This window comes from Hesperophylax consimilis, chromosome 17 (assembly GCF_061612785.1).
Source record: "Hesperophylax consimilis isolate HC1 chromosome 17, BYU_Hcon_1.0, whole genome shotgun sequence".
Lineage (NCBI taxonomy): Eukaryota > Metazoa > Arthropoda > Insecta > Trichoptera > Limnephilidae > Hesperophylax > Hesperophylax consimilis.
In genome coordinates this window covers 1,561,809-1,589,608 of record NC_142852.1, presented here as the reverse complement: position 1 = coordinate 1,589,608, position 27,800 = coordinate 1,561,809, and the positions used below count along the sequence as shown (strand labels likewise).

At 37.2% G+C, this 27,800-nt stretch overlaps 1 protein-coding gene across 2 annotated transcripts; it reads left to right on the top strand.

Annotated features, from left to right (window-relative positions):
* CycG (cyclin G) lies at positions 1 to 26,418 on the top strand. Of its 2 annotated transcripts, none has more exons than XM_089641471.1 (9): positions 1 to 496; positions 9,590 to 10,266; positions 12,175 to 12,309; positions 19,754 to 19,853; positions 20,462 to 20,631; positions 20,838 to 20,940; positions 22,113 to 22,222; positions 22,696 to 22,904; positions 23,309 to 26,418. In XM_089641471.1, exons 2-9 carry the CDS (start codon positions 9,628 to 9,630, stop codon positions 23,397 to 23,399), a joined length of 1,557 nt encoding a protein of 518 aa, XP_089497597.1. In that variant the 5' UTR covers positions 1 to 496; positions 9,590 to 9,627; the 3' UTR covers positions 23,400 to 26,418. The 2 variants fall into 2 exon arrangements, with proteins under 2 accessions (XP_089497597.1, XP_089497596.1); XM_089641470.1 differs by lacking the exon at positions 1 to 496 and adding an exon at positions 2,610 to 2,894.
* Positions 26,419 to 27,800: the final 1,382 nt, after the last annotated feature.

The following is a 27,800-nucleotide window of genomic DNA, read 5'->3' as shown; positions in this document are numbered from 1 at the left end:
CGTTGATCGCGGGGCGTACGTAACATACTCGTAAAGTGTCCTTAATAGTAATAAAAAGCGATTTTATAAATAAAATATATCCCTTTAAAACAAGGGGTACTTAATTAGCATCTATAAAAGTGGAAACGTTGTAAAAACGCAGCGTGAAAAGTGTATAATTACGGAATAAAAATTTCAAAATTCAAATCTGTTTCATAGTATGCCAATCTGAAAGTGCTGCGTTGCCAAACGTCTGGTTTAAATTGTGAAATAACCGTATTATTTTGATATTTTGAAGTGTTTTGTGGTATTTTAAGAAGGCGTAGGTTAACTTAACCACAGCCCATGATGGGTAGGACTTTAATATTGCTAAAAAGCAGAAAAAACAAACAGCATTCTTTAAAAGGGCGAGTCGACTTGGCAACAACGCCAATCTGAAGACAGTATCAGAATGGACTTCTGATAGAGTCTTTGTTTGTGAAACTGAATTCAATAAAAAGCATCAATGTCTTCACAGGTAATTCATATTTAATATTATGACGCAAAGTTTCTCTTGGTTTTGCAGTATTTCGCGGTATATTTTAATGTGAAATTGTTTTATAATTTATTCATAATTCATTTTTTGGACTACTTTGTGCGGATTTCTCTACACAGCTGTAGTAACGCGGGATATAGCGGAAGAGTTACTTAGTTACAGTAAAAATAACAATATTGCCAAATCAAAAAATGAATACTTAGACATAGGGAAAAAATATATTCTATTGGTTTGGAAATTTTTAACTTTGTGATAAAAGATTTATGTTGAAAATCACTGAAAATAACAATAGTTTGTGTAAACAATTTTTCTTTACACACCAACACAATCTGTGTCATCATTCATTCGTAACGTAATTTTATAGTATGTTTATAATTTTAATAATACGTTATACTAGTTGCCCCTCAATGCTTTGCTATTGCTAATGTCTTTCTCGGGCGTCTACTTATGGATGGTTTGGACATGTCTAGCAAAAGAACAAGAAAGGAGTGTCAAGATAACATATGACAGATAGTGAATGGTAGTAAAAGTCGTGGACGCGCGAGGCAGACGTCGCACGACCAAGTAAATCAAATTCTAGTCACGTAACATTTTAAAGTTCACATAAAAATCTGATTCATAACAGAAGATGAATCATCTTCCGTGTTTATAATTTTGGCATCATGTGTATATGATAAATAACAAAGATTAAAAATCATTTATCTATTTTGGTTTGACAGTCACTTTAATAATACAATCCCTTCATGCAAAGCTTCACGTAAAATAAATATTTCAAAAGGTTACTGCCAAAAGCATCAAAAATACCTACTGCGAGTGACAGGTTGTAAACTGTGCGTCTCGATTCAAAACTTGCAAGTAAGTACATACTTATTTTGTATGTGTATTTAAAAAATATATATTCTTGTCCAATTGTATATAATTCATCTTATCTGTAATAATTTTTTTTTTATATTATCAGTTCTAGTTAAAATAATAAGGGATATTGATTTATTTATTCAGTAAGTTTCTCCTCAAAAATAATATGTTTCTCAATAACCCAACTATATTCCATTAAAAACGTATTCTGTTATGTTTTTGTGTCTTTGAATTTAAAGTAAATCTAAACTAAATAAAATACAAAGTAGCAAAAAATAATAGAAAATCTAATTCTTAATGTATCAACCTTCAATTTAGTTAGTCATTTTGTAAAATGAATCATAGGTGACGCTTTTCCGATCACATATCCCAATAAAACCCAGTTATTACCTTTCATACCGAAATTTTCCTTGTAAATTTACGTCAAATTCTGCTTTATTCTCAGAACAAATGTATTTACATGGCAAACTTTGGACCGCGCCCACTTGTAAAAATATCGTCTCAAATACACACTTTTAATACCTGGCTAAAAGTTAATTTTTAACCTTTTTACTAATGGGATTACATTTAGTTCATAATTTGGTCGCTCTCTCTGATATGTTCTGTCACTGTTATCGGAGACTGAAATGTAATCGGTTACTTTATCCAGTTACTCTTGGAACCGGTTCCTGATGTTGGCGGGAAGGTTCAAAACAAATAATGATAGTTGAATATATATATTTTTATAAATAGCGCCGTTTTTTTATTGTCGTCTCTAGGGTGCTTGAATAAGTTAGTAAATAATTTAAAATTATCATAACAATATTTAACAACGCTCTGTAGTTGAACGCGACACTAAAATGCGTTATGCGAACGTTATATTCTTCTTGATGATTGTAATTCCTATCGAAATTGATCACGCATTATTAAGTGAATCAAATATGCCGTTTCCCTGCAGTGAGTAGGCAGATAAGATGGACAACCAAAGAACTCTGTCTTGGCACACACTTCTTGCTTCATTCACATGTAAACATCGTCTTATACATAGCCTTTTGTTATTCTGACTCTTGACGTGGGGTCGTCTTTGACTTCTTCTATCATGTATGACGTGTATGACGCTGTACGAGTGTTAATGAAGCAATGAGTGTTTGCGAAGACATTGTCTGGCGCTCTATTCTCTGTCTGGCCCTTGCGGAGAAACGTCGTCACTGTTAGTTTATCTCTACTAAAGTCTGTAGGTTTTTTTGAAATTTTTTTCTAATAACGTTTTGGATATTTTTGTTCTGATAGATAAGAACCTAACGTCATTTAGTTAGCGAATAAAAATCTTTATAAGAACCGGTTACAAAAATAACCGATTAATCCAGTGCCAGCAAAGTCACCGGGATAAAGTAGCTGGGACCATCTCTAATAGCGACGCCATTTTGTAAATTCCGTTTTACACTAATCTGTCAAGTTCCCTTCTGACATTATCGGGTTCGATCGTCTAAAACATACTCCACTGGATTAACAGCAAATAGTGCTTCAAAGTGTTCATAGCATCCGGGTAAGTCTTCCAAACGATTAAATACAGTTATGAATGTGAATTAACGCCTTTAAAAACGAGTAAAAACCTAAAATCTAAGCACCTCCTGTCGTCCGAGGCGATGTCATTTCTGATGCAATGGTGTCTTATAAACGCTTTTTTGTATTATTTACAAGTGAGATTCTTATAAAACATGTGTCGTATCGTTAAATAAGGTTTTAAACTTGCATATTACGCTTTGAAATGTGGATTCTAGTAATTTATTTGGTTCGTAATATCGAAAGTAAAAACGAAAATTCTCGTGACCGCCATTTTTTCTTTTCATGTTCTTTGTCTCGCGCTTTTTGACACTTCACTTAGATATAGATTATTTCTTATCTGGTGACATTTACATCATCGATTTATCAAAATATATTTGATAATTTCATTGAATTAACTTCTAAAAATTACTATTCTCGCTTTTTTATCGTAATTTTTTTACTGGAAGTTTCTACCGAATGATGTCATCTGCAAGTGTGAACAAGACAACGCTCTACAAGTTTGATTCTGCCTCACTCTCACTCATAGTACTGTCACTCATGAGTGTGAATGGGACGGCACTCTACATTACTCTACAAGTATCGCGCTGTCTCGCTCGCACCCGTAATCTCCAAGTAAAACTTGATCGAACTTGAGTAGAAAAAAATAATTATTTGAAGACCCCAAGGCAAGAAGTTGTTAACTTACATTTTCGTAAAAAATGAGTTAGAATGCTCTCTAAACTAATTCGCATACGCTCTTTCCAATGAACACCATGCCAGAGCTTAAAAACGGCAAGAACATGCTTAAATCAATGTGATGAACATGTTAACTACGTGTTTCTGTGACATTAAGTTGATAAAATCAGGGCAAGAACTTGTTAACTACTAAGTTAGCAAGTTCTTGCCGTAATTCTGTAATTAACAACTTCTTCCCATCTACATTGGTTTAGATTTCTATGGTTAACATGTTATTCACTCACTTTAACGTTTACTTTGGTGGTTTTAAAAAGTTTTGCAGTGCATGTTTTTTATTTAAAAATCATCGAAAATGAGTTCCAGAGGTGAAAAAATGGTAAAGATGTGTCAAAAATTGATCAGGGAATCAGGTAAGCTGTATAAAACATTATTGTTCATCTTAATTTATCCTTAAAGTAGTTTGAAAATGGGTGAATCATTTTTGTTTTGGTGGTTTTCTGTTTCAGGAAGTGTTCAAGAGTCCACTAATTTAGTACAACCTGAGAAGCATTTAGAAATACCTCAAAATAATGTAATTTTAATGGATGGTAAATGCAAAAAAAATGTTTTACTCTGTGACTCTGAATATTCTTTTATGTTTTCTTATGTTTTAAATTCCTTCATTAATGCTTTACAATATTTCGTTTCAGAAAGTGTTCAAGACTCTTTGACTGGTGTTGAGTTTGGGATATTATTAGGAATATCTCAATATGATGTCATTTTAATGGTAGGTATACTTAAACATACTTTATTGTGACGGCCGGCATAGTCCAGTGGTAACGCATTGGACTGCCATTCCGAAGGTCGCGGGTTCGAACCCGGCGTGCGCAAATAAATTTTATTTGATTAATTTGTGTTATTTCACAATTAATTAATTAAAATAATATATAGTATATTTGCGGCACGTTCCAGAGTGGAAGATACTACCAGTATCGCCCTGGTGTAAGACCACCATTCAGAATTGAAACGTTGCTCCAAATGGCTTTAGCCGTGTTTAGTGACTAGATCTGAATAGCCAGGTACTTCCCCACCTTCCTCTTTCCATTCCCCACTTACCTTCAGCCTCACAACATCCCCCAATTGGGGATTCCATAGTCTCACTGGCTCCAAACGGGAGCAGTTGGGACTCTTGTGAGGTATTCACTATAAAGAACTAAATTGTTTTGAACATTGAACTAAAAATGATTATTTTATTGTACTTTGTATTTTCAGAAGATAATCAGAGTAGTCTAGAGTATATCGCTACTACCACTGGTACAGGAGATATAATTTTGGAATACGTACAACAAGATGAGATACTCAATACTTTAAATCAAACTGGTGAGTTTGATTTAAAGTATTGAGTAAATTGTACCTCGCATCCGATTTGTCAATCCCAAAACTGTATGAACTCTATAATATGTTTTGTGGAGAAAAAAAGTATGCCCCTGTTTCGTTGAATCGTTACACTAGAATCTTTACAGAGGATTTCAACTTGTCGTTTGGTGTGCCTAAGACAGACTTGTGGGACTTGCGTTAGCAAAAAATCTGACCAAATTCATGTAAATATGTACAAAGCTGCATTTGAAATGCAAAAACATGATAAGAAAAAGGCATCTGAATGCGATTAAACTTGTTTCATCACATTTGATTTGGAAAAGACGCTACCTCTCCCAAAGATATCCACAAAGTGGCTTTCTATTTAAAAAAAAACTGTGGCTCTATAATTTGGGAGTACATTGTGTGACAAAGGAGTTAAATAGGTCATATTTCCATGTTTGGAGTGAAAAAGAAGGGGGCAGAAGGAGCGAGGAAATTGCCAGTTGTTTAATGGCCTTTGTCAACACCATGCAACTTCAGAGCAACAAGTCTCACCTTATTGCTTGGAGTGACTCTTGTGCCGGTCAAATATAATTTATTATGTTCTGGCAATATTTAATTCTAGCAAAAAAATTCAAAATAACTGACCATAAATTTCCTGAGGTTGGTCACTCATATATGGACTCTGATAGAGATTTTGCATTGGTAGAAAAAAAATTAATAGATGCCAGTCCGTTCAATCAGTGGACCAATATGTAAATTTAATGATGTCGGCTAACACAAAAAATATACCCATCGTGACAATGATGGCTGATAAGTTTGTTAATATTAAAGAATTAGGGCAGCAATTGAACTTTATACACAATACAAAAAACACTATCGGAAAAAAGGTTAACTTTCAAAAAGGAATTCGCTGGATAAGAGTGGAGGAATTCGGGATTTATAAATATCGCGAATCACTCTCCGAAGAAGAGCCTTGGAAAGAAGTGGATCTTAAAAAAAAGGTGTGAAACATTATCTTTCCCGCCAATGCTGTCATCAAAAGTGAGAGATAGCAAAGAAATCGATGCGGCCAAATGGAATGATATCCAAAAATTGTTGCCATACCTGGATTAGGTTTTTCGTGGATTTTTAAGTCTCAAAAAAAAATTGACACATGCTCTGCTACCTTTTCTTTTCAATAATAATTATTATTTAGTTACTTTATATTTAAAAAATGTATAATTTGTTTGATTAAATAAAACAACAAGAATTTAACATGTTCTTGCCTTTCAATTCTGTATCTTCCTCACCTATCCCTGAAGATGGCATGAACATGTTAACTACATTTTTTTGTAGAAAACATGTTTATTTTAACTTTTAGACTGCAAAACTACTTAATATTACTAGATGTAATGTAAATTTGGTTTGTTTACTACACCATGAAGGGTCAGTACATTGTATATGACATTCAAATAAAAAATTATAAGGCAAAACGCAAAAGTCCAAATATCTCAGAATGCCTTCAATGTAAGTTAACAACTTCTTGCCTTGGGGTCTTCATTTGTTTTTCAGTTTCGTGCCAAAATTCTGGCGGTATATTTTCAAAAAATATACATTTTTATAAACAACTTGTTACGCAATAAGGTCAACAGCCAGTCCCCTGACACAAATCTATTCCCGATTTAAATAAAAACACTATTCGCGCTTTATCCACTTTTATACATATTTGACCAAAAGGTAAATATTTGACTACACAGAAATTTTTTCAACCATTTTCATAATTTCTCTTACAATTTTCTAATATCTATATTTTATAATGACTCGACTACAAATTTACCAGTCTCAATCTGTAGTTTGTGTTTTAAACGCGTCAAATAGAATTAAATTGACTAAATACATTTCGTATCAGTTTATCTTGCTACTGCGTATATTCTTGCTAACAGTAATACCAGATTGGCTTCACCGAAAAGCCGATTCAAGGTTAATTTTTTTATTATTATTATCAACTTCGACAACATACTCATTTTGAATTCATTTAGACACCGAACTAGAAATAAAAAGCGTTTAAAATGGTCGAAAAGTGAGCTAAAATGTTACCTACCAGAATTTTTTTGTGAATACACACAGATAAGTTGAACACAGGCAATAATCACATTTTAATTTTTATCAGTTAGATAACAAGGAGAAACAGCTATTTCGTAGTCACTGTAAATGGAAAATAATGTATTTATTTCGTTAAAATTTAAATCGATTATTACTCGTCGTTCATGCATTCGTACAATTTTGGTAGCATTAAAATTTCAAAGTTGATTTGAAGGGTCTGTTCAAGTTCTGTTTATCATTATTGGCCAGTTGTTTCACAAAACTGAAATTAGTGATATTAATTGAATATAACCTTCACAGAACTTGAAAATCAACTATTAAAATTCTGTGAAATAACACGTCCTAAGTGTTTAATAAATAATACGTGACTTTTAAACATGTCACACTTTTCTGTATAGTATTTGCTATTGATGTAACAGTGCTTGTTGAAATTTTCGAAAATTTTATTGAACATTAAAATCAATTTCATTGGGCTGTCTAAGGCCTAGGAGCCGAAAGGTTTCGATGAGAACTGGCGACGTCAGTTTTCTTTAAAATGTATACAGATTTACACTTCTAGGATTTGTTCTGATCACTGGTAAAAACGTAAATACGGATGTAAATTTCGTAAACAAATTATTTATTGTTGAAGATTTGCGTCATTTGAAATCGTTTCTGACCAATTTCAAAGATTTCTGAAAGTTGTACCTATTCAATATTTGATTCAATACGCAAACAAAACTAGTTTTGCGTTATACTGTTTATATTATGTGCCCATCTTTCCATATGAGATACTCTCAGTATCGCCCTGTTGAAGTATATTCCTGAGGAATTCATTTGATGATGAAATATATGTTGATTTTGGATTTTAAAAAATGCCAAATTAAATTTATTCGTATGTATGTCACACTGAAATCTGTCTGAGCGGTGAGCTCTGGCGTCGTGAAATTTGAACACCTCCTTTGTTATCGCAAATTAATAAGACATGTATATGTTGATTTTGGATTTTTAAAAATGCCAAATTAAATGTATTCGTATGTATGTCATACTAAAATCTGTCTGAGTGGTGAGCTCTGGCGTCGTGAAATTTGAATACCTCCTTTGTTATCGCAAATTAATAAATATATGTTGATTATGGATTTAAAAAAATGCCAAATTAAATGTATTCGTATGTATGTCACACTGAAATCTGTCTGAGCGGTGAGCTCTGGCGTCGTGAAATTTGAACACCTCCTTTGTTATCGCAAAAAAATTAATGATGCAGCTTTAAAAAATCTATTAACTTGGATAAATTGTAAATTGTCTCACGGACAAAAAACTCTAAAACGGTGAGCTCTGGCGTCATGAAATTTAAACAGCTTTTACTGTCGACATTTTCTAAGCCGATGCAATAATTTTAATTTCCATCAAGAGCTGTGTAGCTTTGAAATATATCAATTTGTAAAACGAAATAATTTGTTTTATTTATTTAAAAACAAAATTAATAATGTATTGTATTGCGAAACCGGGTAGTAACTGCCAGTATAGTGTTAAAACGAGCTCAAAGTGTCGAATCATTATGAATTTATGTAACAAATTACGATTTCACATTAAAAAAAATCGCTTATATTTTTTTGTGTGTATATTAACATATTTTTTGAAAATTCCAGCTTTTAAAAAAGGTAAATAACGAAGCTGCAGCAAAATTAAACGGAGTTTGAAAAGAAAATACGAAAAATATTTTCTGGATTGGCAAAAAATTTTTTTTCAAAAAAAAATTTGCAAATTATTAAAACTGTTGTATCGGTGATAGCAAACAACTTCTAAGCAATCGTTTGAACTATTAAACATCTTAGTCGTGTTGTTATTGCCTTACTTCAGTGGCCTACACAAGGTGCTCAACCATCTGTGTATAAAGTACCTATTTACAAATACAAAAAAAACGTTCAATTTTTTGTTGTTCGTATTTTTGTAATTTTTCTGTGGGGGTCTTGTTGAATTGCTGACGGCTTGTTTTTCAACAAAACAGCTATTTCGGTGTTCGACGTATCCGTTAAACTTATCGCACCTCTTTTCTTAAACGTGCGTAGTTTAGACGGTGTTTGTACGGTTGTGTGTTAATTAACTCGACAGATGTTACGCAGAGAGAGAAATTAAAGTTGTTTGATTTTCAAATTTGTTGCCTACCTACTTATAATTACAAAGGTAACATTATTCAGTTTTAACTTGGAGAGAGATCAAGAATTTTAATATAATTTCCAAATTACAAGTTTTGGTTAATTTTGAATTTGTTGTGTTCATTTATTACATTAAAGTGGGGTTAAGTTGTTGTGTTAACGTTTTTAAATCAGTGTTTTTAAAATCATTTTTTTAGTTACACCTGTTTACCTTGGTTAAAAGTGAGGTTAATTTGAATTTTTAAATGTTTAAATAATAATTTGTACAATTTTCTATAAATAAATAAAATCCTGACATTATTTGATTAGTGTTATCTTCTCGAATTAGTCTAATTCAAAGTTAGTTTGTTGATTGAGTTCTACGCGTTAGTTTATGTTAGTTCTCTCTGCGAGTGTTTGTCTGTAGTGTTGACACACCCGTTCGCCCCCATGCATCCCGCAGGTACCGGCCCCTCCGTCTCTCTCAGCCTCGTCGCCGCCATGCCAGGCCTAGTCGCGGGGGGGACCATGATCCCGGATGCTGTCCGCCAACGCCACCAACACGCGCCGCACTCGCGCCGATCCTCGCACCACCGCTCGTCCGTCGGCGCTCGCAAGCCCAACTACCGCAGCAAGCAGGAACGCAACAGCGCCGCCTACAAGAACAAGCACGCCGAAGCCGCCGACGCCAACAAGATCCTGCACGAAACTCTGCTCAAACGCACTTTAAACAATTCAAGATTTGAAGGTAACCCCGCTACCAGCGAGAGAGATCAACAGCAGAAACAACAGCAGTCGCCGAAAGGCAAGCAATCTTTGAATGTTCGCGCTAAAAAATCTGCAGAGACGCTAGAATCTACGATGGGCTTTTGCGGAAATACTAAATGTGACGTTGCCGTCGACGAGATGATGCCGTTTGTCGGGAAGGTTGAGCGCATGGAGGACGATTGCGGAGCTGATGCGTGCGTCGCTTCGGGCAGCGGCGTTGGCAGTCTCGCCAGCAGCGGAGAGTTGATGAGGTCTGTCGCGCCGCCCGTGTACGGTGAGAATGCCGTTGAAGATTTGTACGCCACTCTGCGGGAGTATTTGGCCGTCGAGGGGAAGTTCCAGCCCAAACCGGTCTTGCCAGTTAACCCGCAGGTAATTACTGTTATTATTACAACCTAACCTAATTTATTTTGATGCCATTTCTTCGTATGTGGTTACACATTCTCTTTAGCCTCACAAAAACCCAAATTGGTGATGCTATAGTGCCACTGTTTCCAGACATTGGCCGCTTTTATAATTCCTATCGCTATGGCACATAAAATTTATATTCTTTATCACAAAAGCTAGTCTTTTGACTGCCTCCGTGGTTGAGAGGAAAGGCTCTTGGGTTCAAATCCCGGCGTGTAAATTAAAAGTAAACTTTATATGATTAATTTGAGTTATATACAGTATATTTGCGGCACGTTCCAGAGTGCAACTTACTCTCAGTATCGCCCTGATATAAGACTACCATTTAAAATTGAATCGTTTCTTGAATTGGCTTTCGTAAATGTTGTCCGTATGTTTCCCTCTAAGAAGAAATGGAATCATTATCAAACAAAGGAAACTTTTCTATGAATAAGGAAGCTAGTATTTCGATTTACCTGTCAACAAAGTTATAATTTATGTAAAAAAGACATTACTTCCGCATGCTAAGCAGTAATCAACGTTGCAAAAAAAGCATGTTTGTTTATTATGACAGCGTATTATTGTCGCAACAGCTGATTGGGTGATCGCACCGAGCTGTAAAACCGTTGCTGTTATTAAAAAAATAATAATCGACAACTTTCAAGCGTAAGTCAGCAGATGTAATGCATTTATAGAGTTGGTCAGCAGAAATTTTATTGCAGACGTAGCCGAGAATTTCTGCATCGTAAATTAATTTATTGTTGACGGATTGATATTACAAGGTCATAGATAATACGTTCTCTGTGGTCAAGTGGTAACTCTGAATTTATGACTGGTATCTCGGGCAAAGCTAAACAATATTACATTTAAATTGTGCCTTTTCTTACGATAATAATGATATTTGTATTGCGCTGTTTTTGTGCAAAATCACCTCAAGGGTTGTCTTAATTTTTGATGTCTTTTAAAGGGCTAAAAAATAGCATTGGCATGATTTTCTCTACGGGTTTTATGGGTAAAATCAATTACCAAATTTTTTTCAACAAACACTTCTTCTACACTAAGAAATTGTTGCTTTTTAAAGAATTTGAACACTTCAAATTTTAAAGCTAATTTTCTAACTGTCAAAGTTCTATCCATGTTCTGTTATAACATCATCATGATCCGGTTGTTTCACAGTACTTGGATAACAGAACTTGAATATGAACTTGAAAAAGACAAGATACTACAGGGTTTTCCAATAAGAGGTGTTATTTTGATATTCAATCGTAAAAGATCAATGGTTTCGTTGTTTGTGTGGCCGCTACGTGCCGTCTTGTTAAAAGTAAACGTTGTCCAGATCAATAGCATCCAATTCCGGCCATAAAAATCATTAATCATCTCTCGATAGCGATCCATTCACCGTAACTGTTGCTCCAGCCTCATTTTCAAAAAGGTAAGGTCCAATGACTCCGTCGGACCATAAACCGCACCAAACAGTCACACGTTGAGGATAGAGAGGCTTTTCAACAATAACTCTTGGGTTTTCCGAGCCCCAGATGCGACAATTTTGCTTTTTGACGAAGCCACCGAGGTGGAAATGGGCCTCATCACTCAAGATGATTTGCATTTGATTCACTCAAGTGAATTTTAATAATTTCAATGCGTTGTTGAAGCGTGTATCGTTCCATTTTTATTAATGGCGTAGTTTCTACTTGTCAAATGTCAAAAAATGACAGATTCAAAAGTAACATCTACCGAAATAGCGGGCTATTCAAAATAACACCTCTTATTGGAAAACCCTGTAAAACCACGACGATCTTTCTAATACTGTTAGGTGAAGGTTTTACTAATTGTATTTATTTGAGTTTATTTCCTCCATTGCACCGTGTCTGATTTTGTGCTCTTAATTTCCAGCGCGGCGAGATCTCAGCGGGAACGCGCGACGGCGCGGCGCACGTGCTGCGTTGCCTGAAGATCTGGTACGACCTGCCGACGGACGTGCACTTTCACGCCATCAATCTCCTCGACAGATTCTTGACCAAGATGAAGGTAAGAACCTAACCTAACCTTAATTTAGACTTAAAAACAATTAAATTTGCCACGGTTATATGTTACGGTAACTTCCTCACCACACATCCTTCAGCCGCGCTTCATTGTTCATATTTTCGCAGACTTCTTTTCCCTTTTCAGAGATTATGCTACGTAGTTTTCCACAGAATAGCAAGTTATATTCAGAGAAATGATTTTTTCAACATATCCATGTGGATACGTTTAAAGGTTTATTTTATTTTAATATATGAGACAGTTGACGTAAGGTTCCCATGAGCACTTAGGCCATAGGCCCATTGTGTTATCTCCCACCTTACCTCAATCCTTTAACAGTAACTCGGTCCCTTTTATAAAGTTCACCAGGGTTGTCATTGGATATGTGGCTATATCTTCTGGTTCTATAATGTGTCTTCCCATATTTCATCTCTCCTCTGCAATCCCCCTTGGTTCCCTGAAGGCCCCACAAGGGAAGAGAGCCTCACCTCTCCTCTCCACTCGGGGGAAGAGGACTTCGTCTCTCCTCTCCACTCCTCCTTGTTTCCCTAAAGGAGTCTGAGTCTTGTTCCCAACAGAGCGGCACATTGGCACCATAGGTGAATTGGAATCTCTTCATCCTCTTCACATTTCCTACATCTGTTGGTGTTTTCCACTCTCAATATCTGCATGTGTCTCCTGAGATGGCAGTGTCCCGTTAGTAGTCCTACCAGTTCCCTCAGTAGTTGTTGGGTTCGCCTTGGGTCTGGTCCGTTTATGAGTACTTTGGATTGCCCCATGCCGGGTGCCCTTTCGCATTTCTCCCAGTGCCGGGATTTGACCCACCTTTCAACATGTATTTTGATGTGGCAAGCTGCCACTCCTACGGCCGGCTTGGATCCCGCTGTGCTTTTGCCCCTTTCCTTGCTAGCCCATCAGCCCGCTCATTGCCCTCAATGTCCTGGTACCCAGATCACGGTTATTTAATTGATGGTAGCAAGCTTTTCAAGAATGGTTTTGCATTCCATCACCAGTGTGGAGTCGCGTCGGTTACTTTCCAGCGCCATTAGGGTTACCTAAAGAATTAAGAGGTTGCAGAAACTTTTGTAGAGTCTATGCTTCGACGCATTTTAAAAGACATTAACCCTATCGACTGATTGTTTTCAAATTTGATTTCGATGTAAAACAAATATTGTAAGACTCTGCGCAGAAAATTTCCACAGTGAACTGCGCTACAGACCGTTCGTTACCTTGCTATAATGAAACTTGATTTTCTGCACATGGTCTTGCAGCATTCAATTCATGTCGAGTGCTTGCTGTTGGATAGTGGGCATAGATTCATCAGTATTCCGCTTGTAATGCCAGTTTCCGCAGACTGCGTATAAGTTGCCCAGTGTGGGTTTGTTTTCTTATTCAATTTGCAAGGCGATTATGGGTACTGCCGCCTTGGGAACCATTTATTGAATAACCAACACCTCTGTGATCGTGCCCGGTTAACGGGGTGAGGTTTGTCCGGATTCTCTTGACCCATCGCCTTGCATCGTAGTGGGAGTCTCCTGGACATACTGACTGCCAGATTCCTATCCACCCCTCCTTCTTTTCCTTGGAGAGAACCTCCACACAGCATCTTCAAGATGACATAGGCCCTGAGAGAAGTTATTTTCTTCAGGGCCTCCTGTGTGGAGTTATTGTTTAAAAAAACAACCCAACAAATCAACAGTTTTTTTTTCTCCTTCAACGGAAGCAATCTTCCGAACAGGCCTTCCATTGATATGCTTGGTGTAACTATAAGTGACCAGCTCAGGTACGGGGGCTCCATCGAAGCCAGAGTAAAGTTAGCCTCTCAGAAGCTGGGCGTATTGTACAGGGCCCGCAGATACTTTAATAGTACACAACTGCTGACCCTGTACAAATCGCAAGTGCGCCCTACTGTCGAATTTGGCAGCCATCTCTGGTCCGGAGCCCCTAAAAACCTGAAAACAACCCTTGACTCTGTGCAGAAACGGGCGGTCCGTTTGATAGATTCCCCAATCTTAACAAGCGGACTGCAATCTTTAGAGCACAGGCGTCAGGTAGGTATGCTGTCCTTGTTCTTTTTTTTTTTTTTTTTTTTTTTTTTTTAATTATTGTACGACAGACAGGTAAGTCCAATTATGGTACAATTTTATTAAAACTAACAATACATGTACATATATTTTTTAAAACATGGTATAGTGATATTAAACACATCTATATCCGCTGGTAGGGCATTTAGTAAGGTCATACCTCTTGTCATGCTATGTCGGGCAATGACATCTGTCCGACCCTGCGGTATACAGAATAGGTCGTGGCTACGATTTCTACAGTATTTATCAGGAACGAATAATCCACAGCATGACAGGAGATATGGGCAATCGATAAGGTTTTTTAGTAACTTTAATTCAAATACCATGAGTCCGGCATTACGCCTAGTCTCCAGGCTTTGGTAATTTGTCTCCTTTAGCAGTTCCACGTGATGCATGAATTTCGGATATATTCCGTATGATCGCATGTAAACATACCTTAGGAATTTTTTTTGAATTTGTTCAATCATATTTATGTATTTAAGTTGATAAGGTATCCAGACAGTACTGGCGTACTCCAGCTTGCTTCTGACCACTCCGTTGAACATGGAGGTCATTGCTTCTTTGTTATTGAATTGTTTGCAAGTTCTAATTACAAAACCAAGAGTTTTGGAGCAAGCCGAGGTAAGCTGGACTATGTGGTTTGAAAATGTCAGCTTGGGATCAAAGATCACCCCAAGGTCCTTGATGATGTTTACGCGTGTAAGTACTTCACCATTCATTCTATACTGGCAGAATACCGGATTTTGTGAACGACTATAAGTCATAACAACGCATTTTTTAATATTGAAGTTAAGTTTATTTTCTACCGACCATATCATGATTGAATCGAGGTCGGCCTGCAGTTTCGAATAATCATAATCTGATTCGATTTCCTTCATCAGTTTCATGTCATCTGCGAATAGTAGACATGAGCTGTGACGTATACAATCCTGAATGTCATCAATCAGAATGAGGAATAACATGGGACCGAGATTCGATCCTTGAGGAATTCCTGACAGAGCTGCGAACTTATGGGAGTCGTATCCATTTATATTTACATACTGACTTCTATCTTTTAAATATGACGCAAAAAATGTCAGTAAGGGTTGATTAAAACCTATTTTATGCATCTTTTTTATTAGAATATCGTGATCTACTCGGTCAAATGCCTTTGCGAAGTCCGTGTAAATTACGTCCGTCTGATGCCTACAGTCTAGGCCTTGTGCTACCCGTCGAGAGAAAGAGAGTAAGTTGGTTACCGTTGATTTCTTCGGTAAGAAGCCATGTTGATTACCTCTTAAGAAAGGCGTGATTTGTGGACTGATTTTATCACAGATAATCATTTCAAAAATTTTTGGAATTGTTGACAGTACTGCAACTGGTCTATAATTTCTGACGTCAGTCTTTTCATCAGCTTTGTGAATGGGGCTGACCCTCGTTAGTTTCCAACACTGTGGAAATGTGGAAGGGTCTATCGGTATTACAATGGAAGATGCTCTGAGGAACTAGCGTCATTGATCCCTTCGGCACCGGTGCGTAGTCGGGATACACGCCAAACGCGCGCCCAACATTTGTACACGGTTGACATTTGTCACATGAGAACGGGTCGCTTCTACGATTCGTTCTTAAGTTCAACAGCTCGGCTGTGGAACGAACTGCCGGCCTCTGTGTTTCCTCCCTCCTACAACATGGGACTCTTCAAGACCCATGTTCACTCCTTCCTCTCCACAAAAAGACCCTCCACACTGCATCCCCAAAGATGACATAGGCCCCGAGGGAAATTATTTTCTTCAGGGCCTCCTGTGTGGAGTTAATATAAAAAATAAAAAAATAGTTTTATACTGACATTGCTGAAATTTTCACACTTGACCTTCAAATAGGAAAAAGGTCACTCACTGTCTGAGCTAAGTGAGGTTTTGAAAACTATCCACATACACTTTTCCCATTCAGCACAATTTTGATTAAATTAAGAGAAAAATTACTGTATACATCTAATTTCAACAAACTCTTGTGTTAAGTCTGTACAACGCCTGGATAAAATAAATTAAATGCAACTAATTTTGTACAGTATGTAAATCCATTGATTTGCATTGATTTTTACGACAGTTCAACCAATGCCACATTTTTTTTCAATTAAAACATCTGTTTTTAACAAATTTCTATTTACACGTTCTCCGGGCATTGAACATGAGACTTGTTGTTGCCACATTTGGTCATTACCATTTAACCGCAAAGGTCACGTTCCCATTCTGAGTGAGCAGCAAAACAGATGGTAATAATAATAATATTCACTTATCGGTCATTAGATAAAATAATAAAATAGTGATACATATCTCTTGTGCGTAGAAAATATGTGATTATGATAAACTGATAGTACGGTAGTCTCAGAGTCTAGAATTCATGTCTATATATAGTCAATGTACGAAAGTACGACAAGTACGAAAACAGTCCTGCACTCTTATTATAGAGAAATATCTTATTTGGGATTAGGTGCAAAAATGAGTAATCTGTAAGAATTTTGCCTGTTGTTACCCGATTAAATGTTTATTTCTAACAGTATGGAAGATCTACAGTCTCTTGTGTCTAGAATTAACTTAGTATGTACGAAGGAAGAATGAGTTAATGATGAATGTAAATAAGTCTAAAATCATGGTGTTTGAAAGAGAGAGTACGAAAACAATGTGCAATGTAAACTATAAAAAAAAAGTGAGGTTACTTTAACGTTTGTAATACATTTGTCTAATTAAATGCGTATGTTTTTACATATTTTTTTCTCATTATTAGTTTTTGGACACTCCATTTATTTTGATTTTATTGCAAAGCAGAAACAATCAGACCTTCCGTCAGAATATGCCAGAGGCCTGAGAGATTAAGAGATATGCGTTGCGAAATATCAGAACGTCCAGGGGTTAATGTGATACTGGGTGTATCTTTCTTTTGACAATATGCAAAGCACTTGCAGTGTCACAACCTACTCTACGATAATTCCACAAGTGCGTCAATTCTTGCGAAAACAAATTTTAATATTAATCATTTTAAATAATGTGGTAATCTTTACATTCATAAATCAATCATCGTACAAGCGTGCAGACGGCCGCTGTGTCAATACAAAAACAACAGATTATACTGCGTCACACTCAAATCAGCTGCGCATACATTGGTTTGGCATTTGCGACGCACGATTTAATGTGGAGTAAATATTGTAAATACAACTATTGGGGTGACTGTGGTTATCAGTTAGAATTGGAAAGATATTCTGACTTACCTCGGTCTTGAGTGACACTGCGGGCGATCACTGTGTTCTGTTCACTGCACAGGTTTTCTTATCAGAATGGGAATGTTTTATAAATTGTTTCAATTTAGGCGTGTAGGTACTCCACACTATCAGACAGGGGCAGGTAATTGGGCGGAGGAATGCAGGAAGAGAGATGCGTATAGATGCTTCAAAAGTTTCTAAATGACTGTCACATGACTCTGTATCTCATATATACTCTTCTGTTATTCTAATACTTGATCATGCCATGTCTTCTTTAGTCGTCTCCGACTTGTACCATTAACTTCTTCAAATGACATTGTTTTTGACCTGGTGCTACCCTGGGAAAGACAACCATCTCGAAATGACTTTACCCCCCCCCGTGTTTGATGACCTTTCTCTTTACCATCTTCCCCCCCCCCCCCCACATTGGCTCCGTGCAGTTGGGACTTTTGTGCTGTGGTCACATAAAAAAATTACATCTTTCGCAGTTTTATAGATATTTAAAAGTTCCGTAACTCTTGATGGTAATTACATTACAAGCTAAAATGACTTCATTTAATTTACACGAAATTTGTACATTGAAAATTTGCGCAAATTTCAAGATGCCAGAGCTCACTGTATCATTAATGTTAGGTTAGCCGTATCAGCTGTCGCGATAAAAATAAACTAACAAAACTTTTGATTGATCTCTGTTCAGCGATGTAGTTCCCAACCTTAATCTTCTCCATCTCTTTTCCACTCTCCGCTACCTTCATCCTCACAGCATACTCCAATTAGAGATGCCATAGTCTCACTGGCTCCAGTTAGCTGTGAACAGTTGTGCAGTATTCGTATTAAAAAAAAATTATAAAAGTTTTATTTAGTTTTTCTACCATACGTCAAATACAAAGTATCACATAATTTAATTTACGCACAGGCAAAGTTCAACTGTGAATTTATCTATTATCAGTAGTTTAGTGTTTTGTTGACCTAGATATAAAAAAATTAAATGTGCGCCCAGCATTTTTTTTTACTTGGTAAACAACGCCATCCATGTACCAATACTGATAAGAATTTAAATCAACTGCCTTGCAAAATTTTTATGTTCATTTGTTGTTTGTTATCTCGTAGCCATTTGCAGGCTGATGTAATGTTGATGATATATGAATGTGAATGATGCGAGGGTTGTGTTGTACGGCTGAAGGGAATCGGGACGAGGAAGGTTGGTTTGGCTGCACTGGTCGCCAAATGTGGCTAAAGCCATTTCAAGCGATGTTTTGTTTCCGAATGATGATTTTTCATCGGGGCGATACTCGTGGTTCATAATAGAGTTTTGATATCAACCCTGACGTATGGCATGGAATTGGAAGAAGGCTCCAAGTAGACTATGCTCTCAGTATCGCCGTGGTGAGAAACCACCACTTGGAATCGAAACTTTGCTTCAAATGGGTTTAGCCATGTTTTTTTAAAAAAAAAATTTTATATTAACTCCACACAGGAGGCCCTGAAGAAGATAATTTCCCTCAGGGCCTATGTCATCTTGAGGATGTTGTGTGGAGGGTCTTTTTGTGGAGAGGAAGGAGTGAACATGGGTCTTGAAGAGTCCCATGTTGTAGGAGGGAGGAAACACAGAGGCCGGCAGTTCGTTCCACAGCCGAGCTGTTGAACTTAAGAACGAATCGTAGAAGCGACCCGTTCTCATGTGACAAATGTCAACCGTGTACAAATGTTGGGCGCGCGTTTGGCGTGTATCCCGACTACGCACCGGTGCCGAAGGGATCAATGACGCTAGTTCCTCAGAGCATCTTCCATTGTAATACCGATAGAACAAGGACAGCATACCTACCTGACGCCTGTGCTCTAAAGATTGCAGTCCGTTTGTTAAGATTGGGGAATCTATCAAACGGACCGCCCGTTTCTGCACAGAGTCAAGGGTTGTTTTCAGGTATTTAGGGGCTCCGGACCAGAGATGGCTGCCAAATTCGACAGTAGGGCGCACTTGCGATTTGTACCTTCCACCGACTTCATCCCTTCTATGCCATAATCCCACTGGTTCTGTACAGTAATTCTCTTGTGCGGTGTTTACAAAAAAATATGTCAATTTTTTTATGTTTTCGAGCTGCGTTACAACGTGTACGTTTGTTTGTTTCAGGTGCGTCCGTGCCACGTGTCGTGTATCTCCGTGTCCTGCATGAACATGGCGATACAGTCTCACCGTCCCGCCCTGCGCACCATCAACACCGAAGATCTGGGTAAGCACCTACCCAACCGTCACCTTGCCTCTCTCTATCTCTATTGAAACTGACGCTTGCCACAGCCGTCGTTATTACAGCTCGCTGTAATCCCAATTGATCCGTTAATTGAGCTGATATTCATTATAAATAATGTACCCATACACAAACAAATCAAAAGTTTGCCTCGCTGGATTTGAATTGGGCAGCCACCTCTAGTCTTAAATAACCCTCGATTGCAAAAAACAGGCAGTCCGTTTTGTAGATTCTTTTATCTTAAACAACGGATTGCAATCTTTAAAGCACAGGCGTCAGATGGTAATGTAGTCTTTGTTTTACCGATATTTTAATGGAAGATGCTCAGAGGTCCATAGTCAGGAACATTCTCCTTAAGACCTATGTTCACTTCTTCCTCTCCTCAAAAAACCCTCTACGCAGCATCCTCGAAGGTGACAACACACCCTGAGGGAAATTATTTTCCTCGAGTGCTTCTGTGCGGATTTATGTTAAAAAAATAAATACAAAGTAATACGGAAACAAACTCCCCAGAAATCATTTAAAAGATGATATTTTTTACTGATTTAAACCTTTTACATAAACATCTAATAAAATCTTTGTTTTCTTTACAGTGACCATCTCTCAATGCAAGTGCACAGTGGGCGACGTGCGTCGTATGTCCGCAGTCATCGGCGAGAAGCTGGGAGCCGTCGGAGACGCCATCACCCCGCTCCACTGGCTGCGTCTGTTGGGACGCCTGCTGGCGTGGGCCTCTCCCGAGGTTGTGCCCAAACTCATGCAGGTTAGAATTGAAAATTCTCAGTATCGCCCCGCTGAAAGATCAGTCCTTGAATCCTACATTCAACCAATAGACGAGGACGGGAATATAATTACCGATGATATTTTTACCTCATATAAAAAAGTAACACGCACTATTGTTTCTCTCTGCACAGAAAGAATGAACCAATAAAAATATCGCTAACTAAAAATGATTTATTTTGTTTCCAGGAGACTGATATGGTGAATCGGCTGGAGATCCTGTCCTGCGACGCCAGCTGTTGCAACATCCGCTCCTGCGAACTGGCTTTCGTGCTGCTCTGCACGCAACTCGGTGAGTCTACTTACATCTATCTAACCAACAAACTTACGTACCGTACTTGCGGCTATCAATCTACGTCAATTTATTTATTTATTTATGTCTATTCTTGAATACACATTTTACAATTTTTTACAGTGGTTTATATTGTAGTACAGAAAAATAGGTATAAAAAATGAAGAACATAGGTTGATGTAGGTAAAACAGTGTGTGGTTGATATTGTATGTTACGTGAACACCTCACTAGGAGAACCTGTGCTGAGGTGTTTACGTGTTTGTGATTAGTATTGAAGTTATCATGCGAACCATCAGCGGGACTTCTACTCCTCTCCCTTGGCTCCCTGTACCATAAACATAACCCTGCCAAATATCAGGCGAGAGATGCAAGAAGGCGCTGCAAAAAAGTGCAATATCTTTGGATGATGATGTCGTCTCTCACCCTGCTTTAAGTCCCAAAAACCCTTCTAGATGGAAGGAGAGAAGCTCCTCTGATTGCCTCTCAACTTGACTGGCAATCGGCCATCATGGAAAATGCCCATCTCGTACACGACCCCACTGAGAGACAGCTTGGCTTCTCACTTTGATCCGCCATCAATAGGATAAGGCCTCCCACAGCCACTGTACCTTGGACCTTCAAGAATGTGTGAATGCAGTGCGGTGGTCAATGAATGTCCTGTGTTCATTGCCCGCAGGGATTGATGAGGACTAGCCCTAGACGGGCTCGCAGACCTAGTTGTCCCCCTCTGACTCCCCCTCAATATGAAATAAGTTATCATTGGCACTACAACTCTTGAGAGAGTCAAATTTCAACTGAGTAGGCAGCATTCTACTGATTTGCTAATATGTAATTTCACACCAAGTTAATCCTTTCTTCCGTCCAAATGTTGTGGAAGTTAGTTTCATGCTTCCACTACTCTGTATTAGTAGAATGGATGACATGTTGTGGAAGTTAGTTCTGTCCTTCCACTACTCTATTTGCAAGGAAGTGTTTCCTAGGATTCGATGCAAAAGGTGTCCTCGGAGATTTTTGAATACCAGGGCAACTATAATCTCAATCAAGTCACCCCTTTCCTTTGTGAATCATCTCTGATGGATCTTTTGCGGCTCCGAGTGTCCTGTCCAGTTTTAGTCATCGTCAATGATTGCCGGATGTTTTAAAATACTAACTCGTTGTGTTTTGATTGCAGATTCGCAGCTAACGGTGTTGCAGCGGGCCCCCTCGGCACAGAACGAGGAGAGAATGGCCGAACTCACCCGTCTCGTACACTTTGCCATGGAGTTGCAGAGAGTTTGCCAGGTAATGACACTAAATGATTTTTTAATTCCCCGACATTGCCCGGGCTTTGCGCAGAGTCTTTTTGAATCAGATCAGATAAGTAAAAGCAACATGCGCTATTGTTTCTCTATCTGCACAGACAGACTGTGCCTCAGCAAAGAGTGGCGGGGTACAGCTAGTCTTTGAATAAAACTGTTGATTTGTATAAAAATCAAATTAATGCTGGTCGCCCGATGTCTTTATATGAATAAATTACTTCATTTACACATTCATTCGTTTATAAGATGCAAAGCCTTTATGTTTCGAGAACAATGTTTTCTTCATCACGAAACCCAAATCGGCGGAAGGATTGATAAAGGATTGGAAGGTGTTTGAAGAATTACAATGGTTAGGTGGATAAGTAGATTGTTGCTTTGCATTATTTGCAATTCCTGTGGGGAAAAGAAGAAGAATTATTGTAATATCATTTATTGATTGATGTTGTTTGTTTGCAGATTGGCGACGAGTCGTTCTACTCGTCCCACCAGGCGGTGGTCAGCGTGCTAGAGCGCTACAACGCGCGCCAGAAGATGCCGCATCGCCAGCGCCTGGTGTGGCGGCTGAGTTCGCGCACGCTCAAGGTGCTGCGGCCCACGGACCGCCTCACCAGTCTGCTGCCCACCATCGAGGAACAGCAGATGCAGAGTGAACCCAATAGACAGAGGTGATTTACATTATATATTCTTCCAGTATTGCCCAGTTGAATTGATTGATGGCCCTGTTTCTTCTGTTCATCTTTGCTGTGGTAGATACTTCCAAACCTTGCTCTTCTCCATCCTCCCTGCCGCTTGTGTAACCTCATCAGTACACTCCCCAAACTGGAGATGTCATAGTCCATTCAGAATTGAAACATTTCTTAAAATGGCTTTAGCCGTGCTTGGTGGCCAGATCTGAACGTCTCCACTCCCTCCAGTCTCACAAACAAACCACTTTTGGGGGGGCCATAGTTCCTAGATGGTCTCTAGATGGTTGGGATCAGTGCTGGATTAATTAAATAATCTCCGTCATTAAGCTATATTTCATAATAATATGTTGTCATCCTAACCTAATTGTTTGTTTGTGTTCCAGATCGGGCAGCGAGAGCTCCGATGACCTCAGCGAGGAGTCGGCAGACTGGCCCACCAGCCCGCTGGTGCCAGTGCTGTGCCACGACCATTGAGCTGGTCTCCGAGGACACTGCTCCCCTCAACATCCATCGGGAGAGAAGGAACCAACGATATCGGACTACCGTAGCACCGGGAACAACCTTATTTCAAAGTGCAATGTCACCGATTATATTGTGCCGTCATCGTTTTGATGAAACTTCAATTCGGCGTGACGCTGGGACTTCATCGCTTCACGACAACGTGGTGTCAGGACTTCACCGGTTTGATGAATAATCACTTCGCTACAATGTGGTGTTTGGAAGTCATCGTTTTGATGAAACTTCAATTCAGCATGATGTTAAGACATTGTTGTTTTGATGATACTTCAATTCAACATGGTATCAGGATGTCATTGTTTTGACGAAACTTCAATTCGATATGGTGTTACTACATCATCGTTTTGATGAAACTTCAATTCAGCATGGTATTAGATTAGGATGTCATTGTTTTGATGAAACTTCAATTCAACATGGTGTTACGACTTCATCGTTTTGATGAAACTCCACTACACGGCGGCACGGTGTTACGACGTCATCATTTCACATCCCCGACAATGTTATGATTTAAATGTGGCCATTTTGGTATATTTTTTAAACTTTCGAAAGTTTTGAAATAAATTTGTGTTTTTTAATATGACAGGGTTCTAAACGCTGTCTATTTGTACTGATATAACACACCTTTTAACGTTTGCGTCGTTGCAAACTGATGCATTGTTGGCATTCACAAATCGGTACAAAATTACAAAGGTTTTACATTGGTATTAGAACCCTGCCGTAGTAAGTTCACTAGCATTCATTTATATATGTACTACTTAGTATTATTCTGGAGGGTAAAAAGATTGCATTAAATTTTCACAAGTCCCAACGATTGAATTTTACTCTCCGTAAGAAAATAACCAATTTTGAATCTCTCATTTGTATTTTTGAAAATTAACCAAACATTCAACTAATTCGCGATGTACAATAATATAATTATTTACGTTTCTAACAACATGTCTAAAGTCATTTTAAACTACTTAAAAAAATGTTAAAAAATTCTAGCGTGTTTTACGTCGTGTTGTTTTGTCATTTTTCTATTTAAAATAGCATTTTTTTTTTACTGTTAACATCTCAGTGTTGTGCGTCTCCTATCGGGGGTTAGATAACATCACAGCGATTGCATTTATTAAAGCATGACCTATAAGAAAGTGACATTTAATTGTGCAATGAAAACTCTAAAATAAAACGGTCAACATAGTTGAAACGCCAATTTTTTTTTAAGCTAACCAACATTAAATCATGCCCATAATATGTATTAAATATTATTTTCTCATAATTATTATACATATATATAAATAAATTTAAAAAAAAAAACAACAAAATAATGAATTAATTGATTTTTATTATATTACTTCATTTGACCAAACTGAAAAAAATTCATCTTAAAAAAAAAAAATCTCAAAAAATTATGATTAGTTTGTAATTTATTTTTATGCACAATATTGAATATTTTTTAAAAACAAAAAATTGCAAATTTGTCGGACGGCCGGTCTTGCGTTACAAAAATTAGTCATTTTTTAAATATCGTAACGATGAGCGCCGGCGTTCGGTAAATTTGCGTAAAGTTTTGACATTCAAGAAAAAAAATATATTAAAAGTAATTTATAAATGTATTAAAGTTATTGTAAAATTATTATTATTATTATAAAAAATTAATGTTCCCAATTTTAACGTATTTCTGCGTTTAATTCATATTATGTTTATCATTGTGAATGTTAATTTTTACGCATTTCTCTATATATATATTATTGTCATTTCTGCGGAGGAGTCATAACGTATTTGAAGGTTAATTCAAACATATTATTAATTAAACCTAGAAATACTTGTTTCTTCTCCGCGCACCGCCTGTTTATCATATTTTAATTATTTAAAACAAACGTATATATTATTATTGTAAAACACAAGTAGTAGTGAGTATAGAAAAAAAAAAAACAAAAAAATGTGATATATTGAAGAGAGAAAAAAAAGAGCTTGGGTTTCTTTTTAGTTTTAAGAAAATTAAAAAAAAAAAACAGACAATTTTTTTTTTTGTAAAAAAAAACATGGCGTGTATTTTTAAAATCTGGAAAAAAAACTGTAAATATATTTTTTTTTGGTTCACGTCGGCGTTTATTAAATAAGCGCCGCTTTCACGTCGGTTAAAATATCCACGATCATCAATCAACCTAGTCGCACATGAAATGTTGTTGTTTTTTTTTTTTTTTTTTTTTATCAACGCAATCTAACGAAACTCCTTTATAAGATTTTTCGAGGAATCTGCAAAAAAAAATATCTAACATTCGTTCAAATAGGCCAATTTTTTTTAATATAATTTTTCGATGAACCGAAAAAATAATACTTTTAAGAGTGGAATTGTCTTATGAGGGAATCTTATAAAGGGGTTTCACTGTAATGTCAAATTATTCGAAACGGCTGGTACCTCTAGTAGATTGAATCGTGTGTTAATATGCGCATTTGACGACATTTATGTAAATTTACAACGGTTAAAATTAAATGCATAATTTAAAAAATCGACGGGCCGCAATTTTATTTAAAAAAAAAGAAATAGTCTAAAATTTTTAAAAGCGTCATAATGTAACTAATTTTTTTTTTTTTGTATGATTTTAACAGTATTAAGCGTTTTAAAGGCAGCGGACCGTCGTAAAAAGTAAAATTAAAAAAAAAAAAAGTACAAAATCATTATAAAAACATTAATTTTAAGATGTGTGTGATTGCTCTTGATTTTAAACGAAGCATATTTGTGGAGAAAATAAAATAATTAAAATGAAAATTGTCGTCAATTTTTTTTTTTTTTTTTTTACGACGCCAAGCGTCGTTCTTTGTTTGAGGTAAGTTTGTACGCGCTGGGTTTTTGTTTATTTGAGACGTATGGACGGACAGATGTGTGGATTTAACGTCTGTAAAAATGCATTACAATTATTATTTATGAATGTCAAAGAATATATTATAAAGAAAATCTACCATTGATTTTGTGGTAGGATTTTACTAAAAACAATTGTTTTATTTTCTTTATTCCTGTCCCAAGTTTTGTAATTTCTTATGTTTTCAAAAAATACCTTTCACAGGAACACACTTCAACTTCATTATTCAACGTTCTTACATGAATATTATATACCAATCTCTTTGTAAAGGTCCCAACTATTTGTACATAATTATCCAATCGTAATGCAAGTCTTTTTAAAAATTTAATTTCGTGCCTTTCGTTTACATCGGTATTTCAACAAAGGGATAGTATATTATTTGTTATTGTAATAATTCAATTCCTGGAATGAGGGTTTTTATGACCGCGAAACCCGATTCGAATCTCTTTCTGCGTTCTGCACCCACTCAACTCCTATGTGCAAGCGAACGAGAGATGTTGGGCGTATTTAAAGAAAGCAGGTACGAGCAAATACGATAGGCGGACCGTAATAAACGTATTACAAGGTTAATTGAGTTGCATTTCTTCGTTTAGTACTTTTATAGCGATTTAAATCAAATTAAATAAATTTGCACGGGACTTTTATTTAAGCCCGGACTCGGCATAATAGCGCCAGCGTAAAAAATCTTTGACCGTTGAGCCCACTGTATGCAGAGATGCTTACAAGCTTACTTATGTGACTGACGCAACCACAAGTAATCTATTGATAACTTGATCATTTTTTCACGTGCAGCCGTGGAATTGATACAATGTCAAGTGACTCGAGCAACGGAGACAATAATATTGTTCTTTATATTCACAAGCATAAAATAAATGTAAAGGGACTGGGACATGGGCAAGCGGCTTGATCGCAAGCACGTAGTTTTTTGTCTATGGCACTTTGTGACAAGCATTTTGACCGTGTACCAAAGCTGGCTTGCAAGCATTGCGCAATACTACGTGCTGGCGGCGGGGCTTGATGCGAATTTATATTTTTGTGGGAATAGACAAATAAATATCACGTATCATAAACAATGACACTTTTGACAGTCGCGAGTCACGAAATGACAGGAAGGCATAGAAGAACATATACATAGATGCATAAATAAACCAATAAAATTTTGACCACCACGAAATCACAGGAAGGCGTGGCCATGCTTGACGGAGAGGCTTGATGCGGGCTGGCAAGCCGCTAAGCATAGACAATAATAGACAACAATAGACAAAAAAACTACGTGCTTGCGATCAAGCCGCTTGCCCGTGTCCCAGTCCCTTTAATTCTAGGGCGTGAGAATGATGTCAAATTGACTTTTCTTTCAAACATAAATCCACGCCTTCTCGGCTAAATCCTTTTTAACATATTCCGGTACATTATAGTTATATAAACATGGAATTTTTCCAACTCCAGAACAAATTTTACGTTCATATCATGTTCGGACGTCATTTCTGTCTAACGAGTAGTAGATCGCGATGCGTGC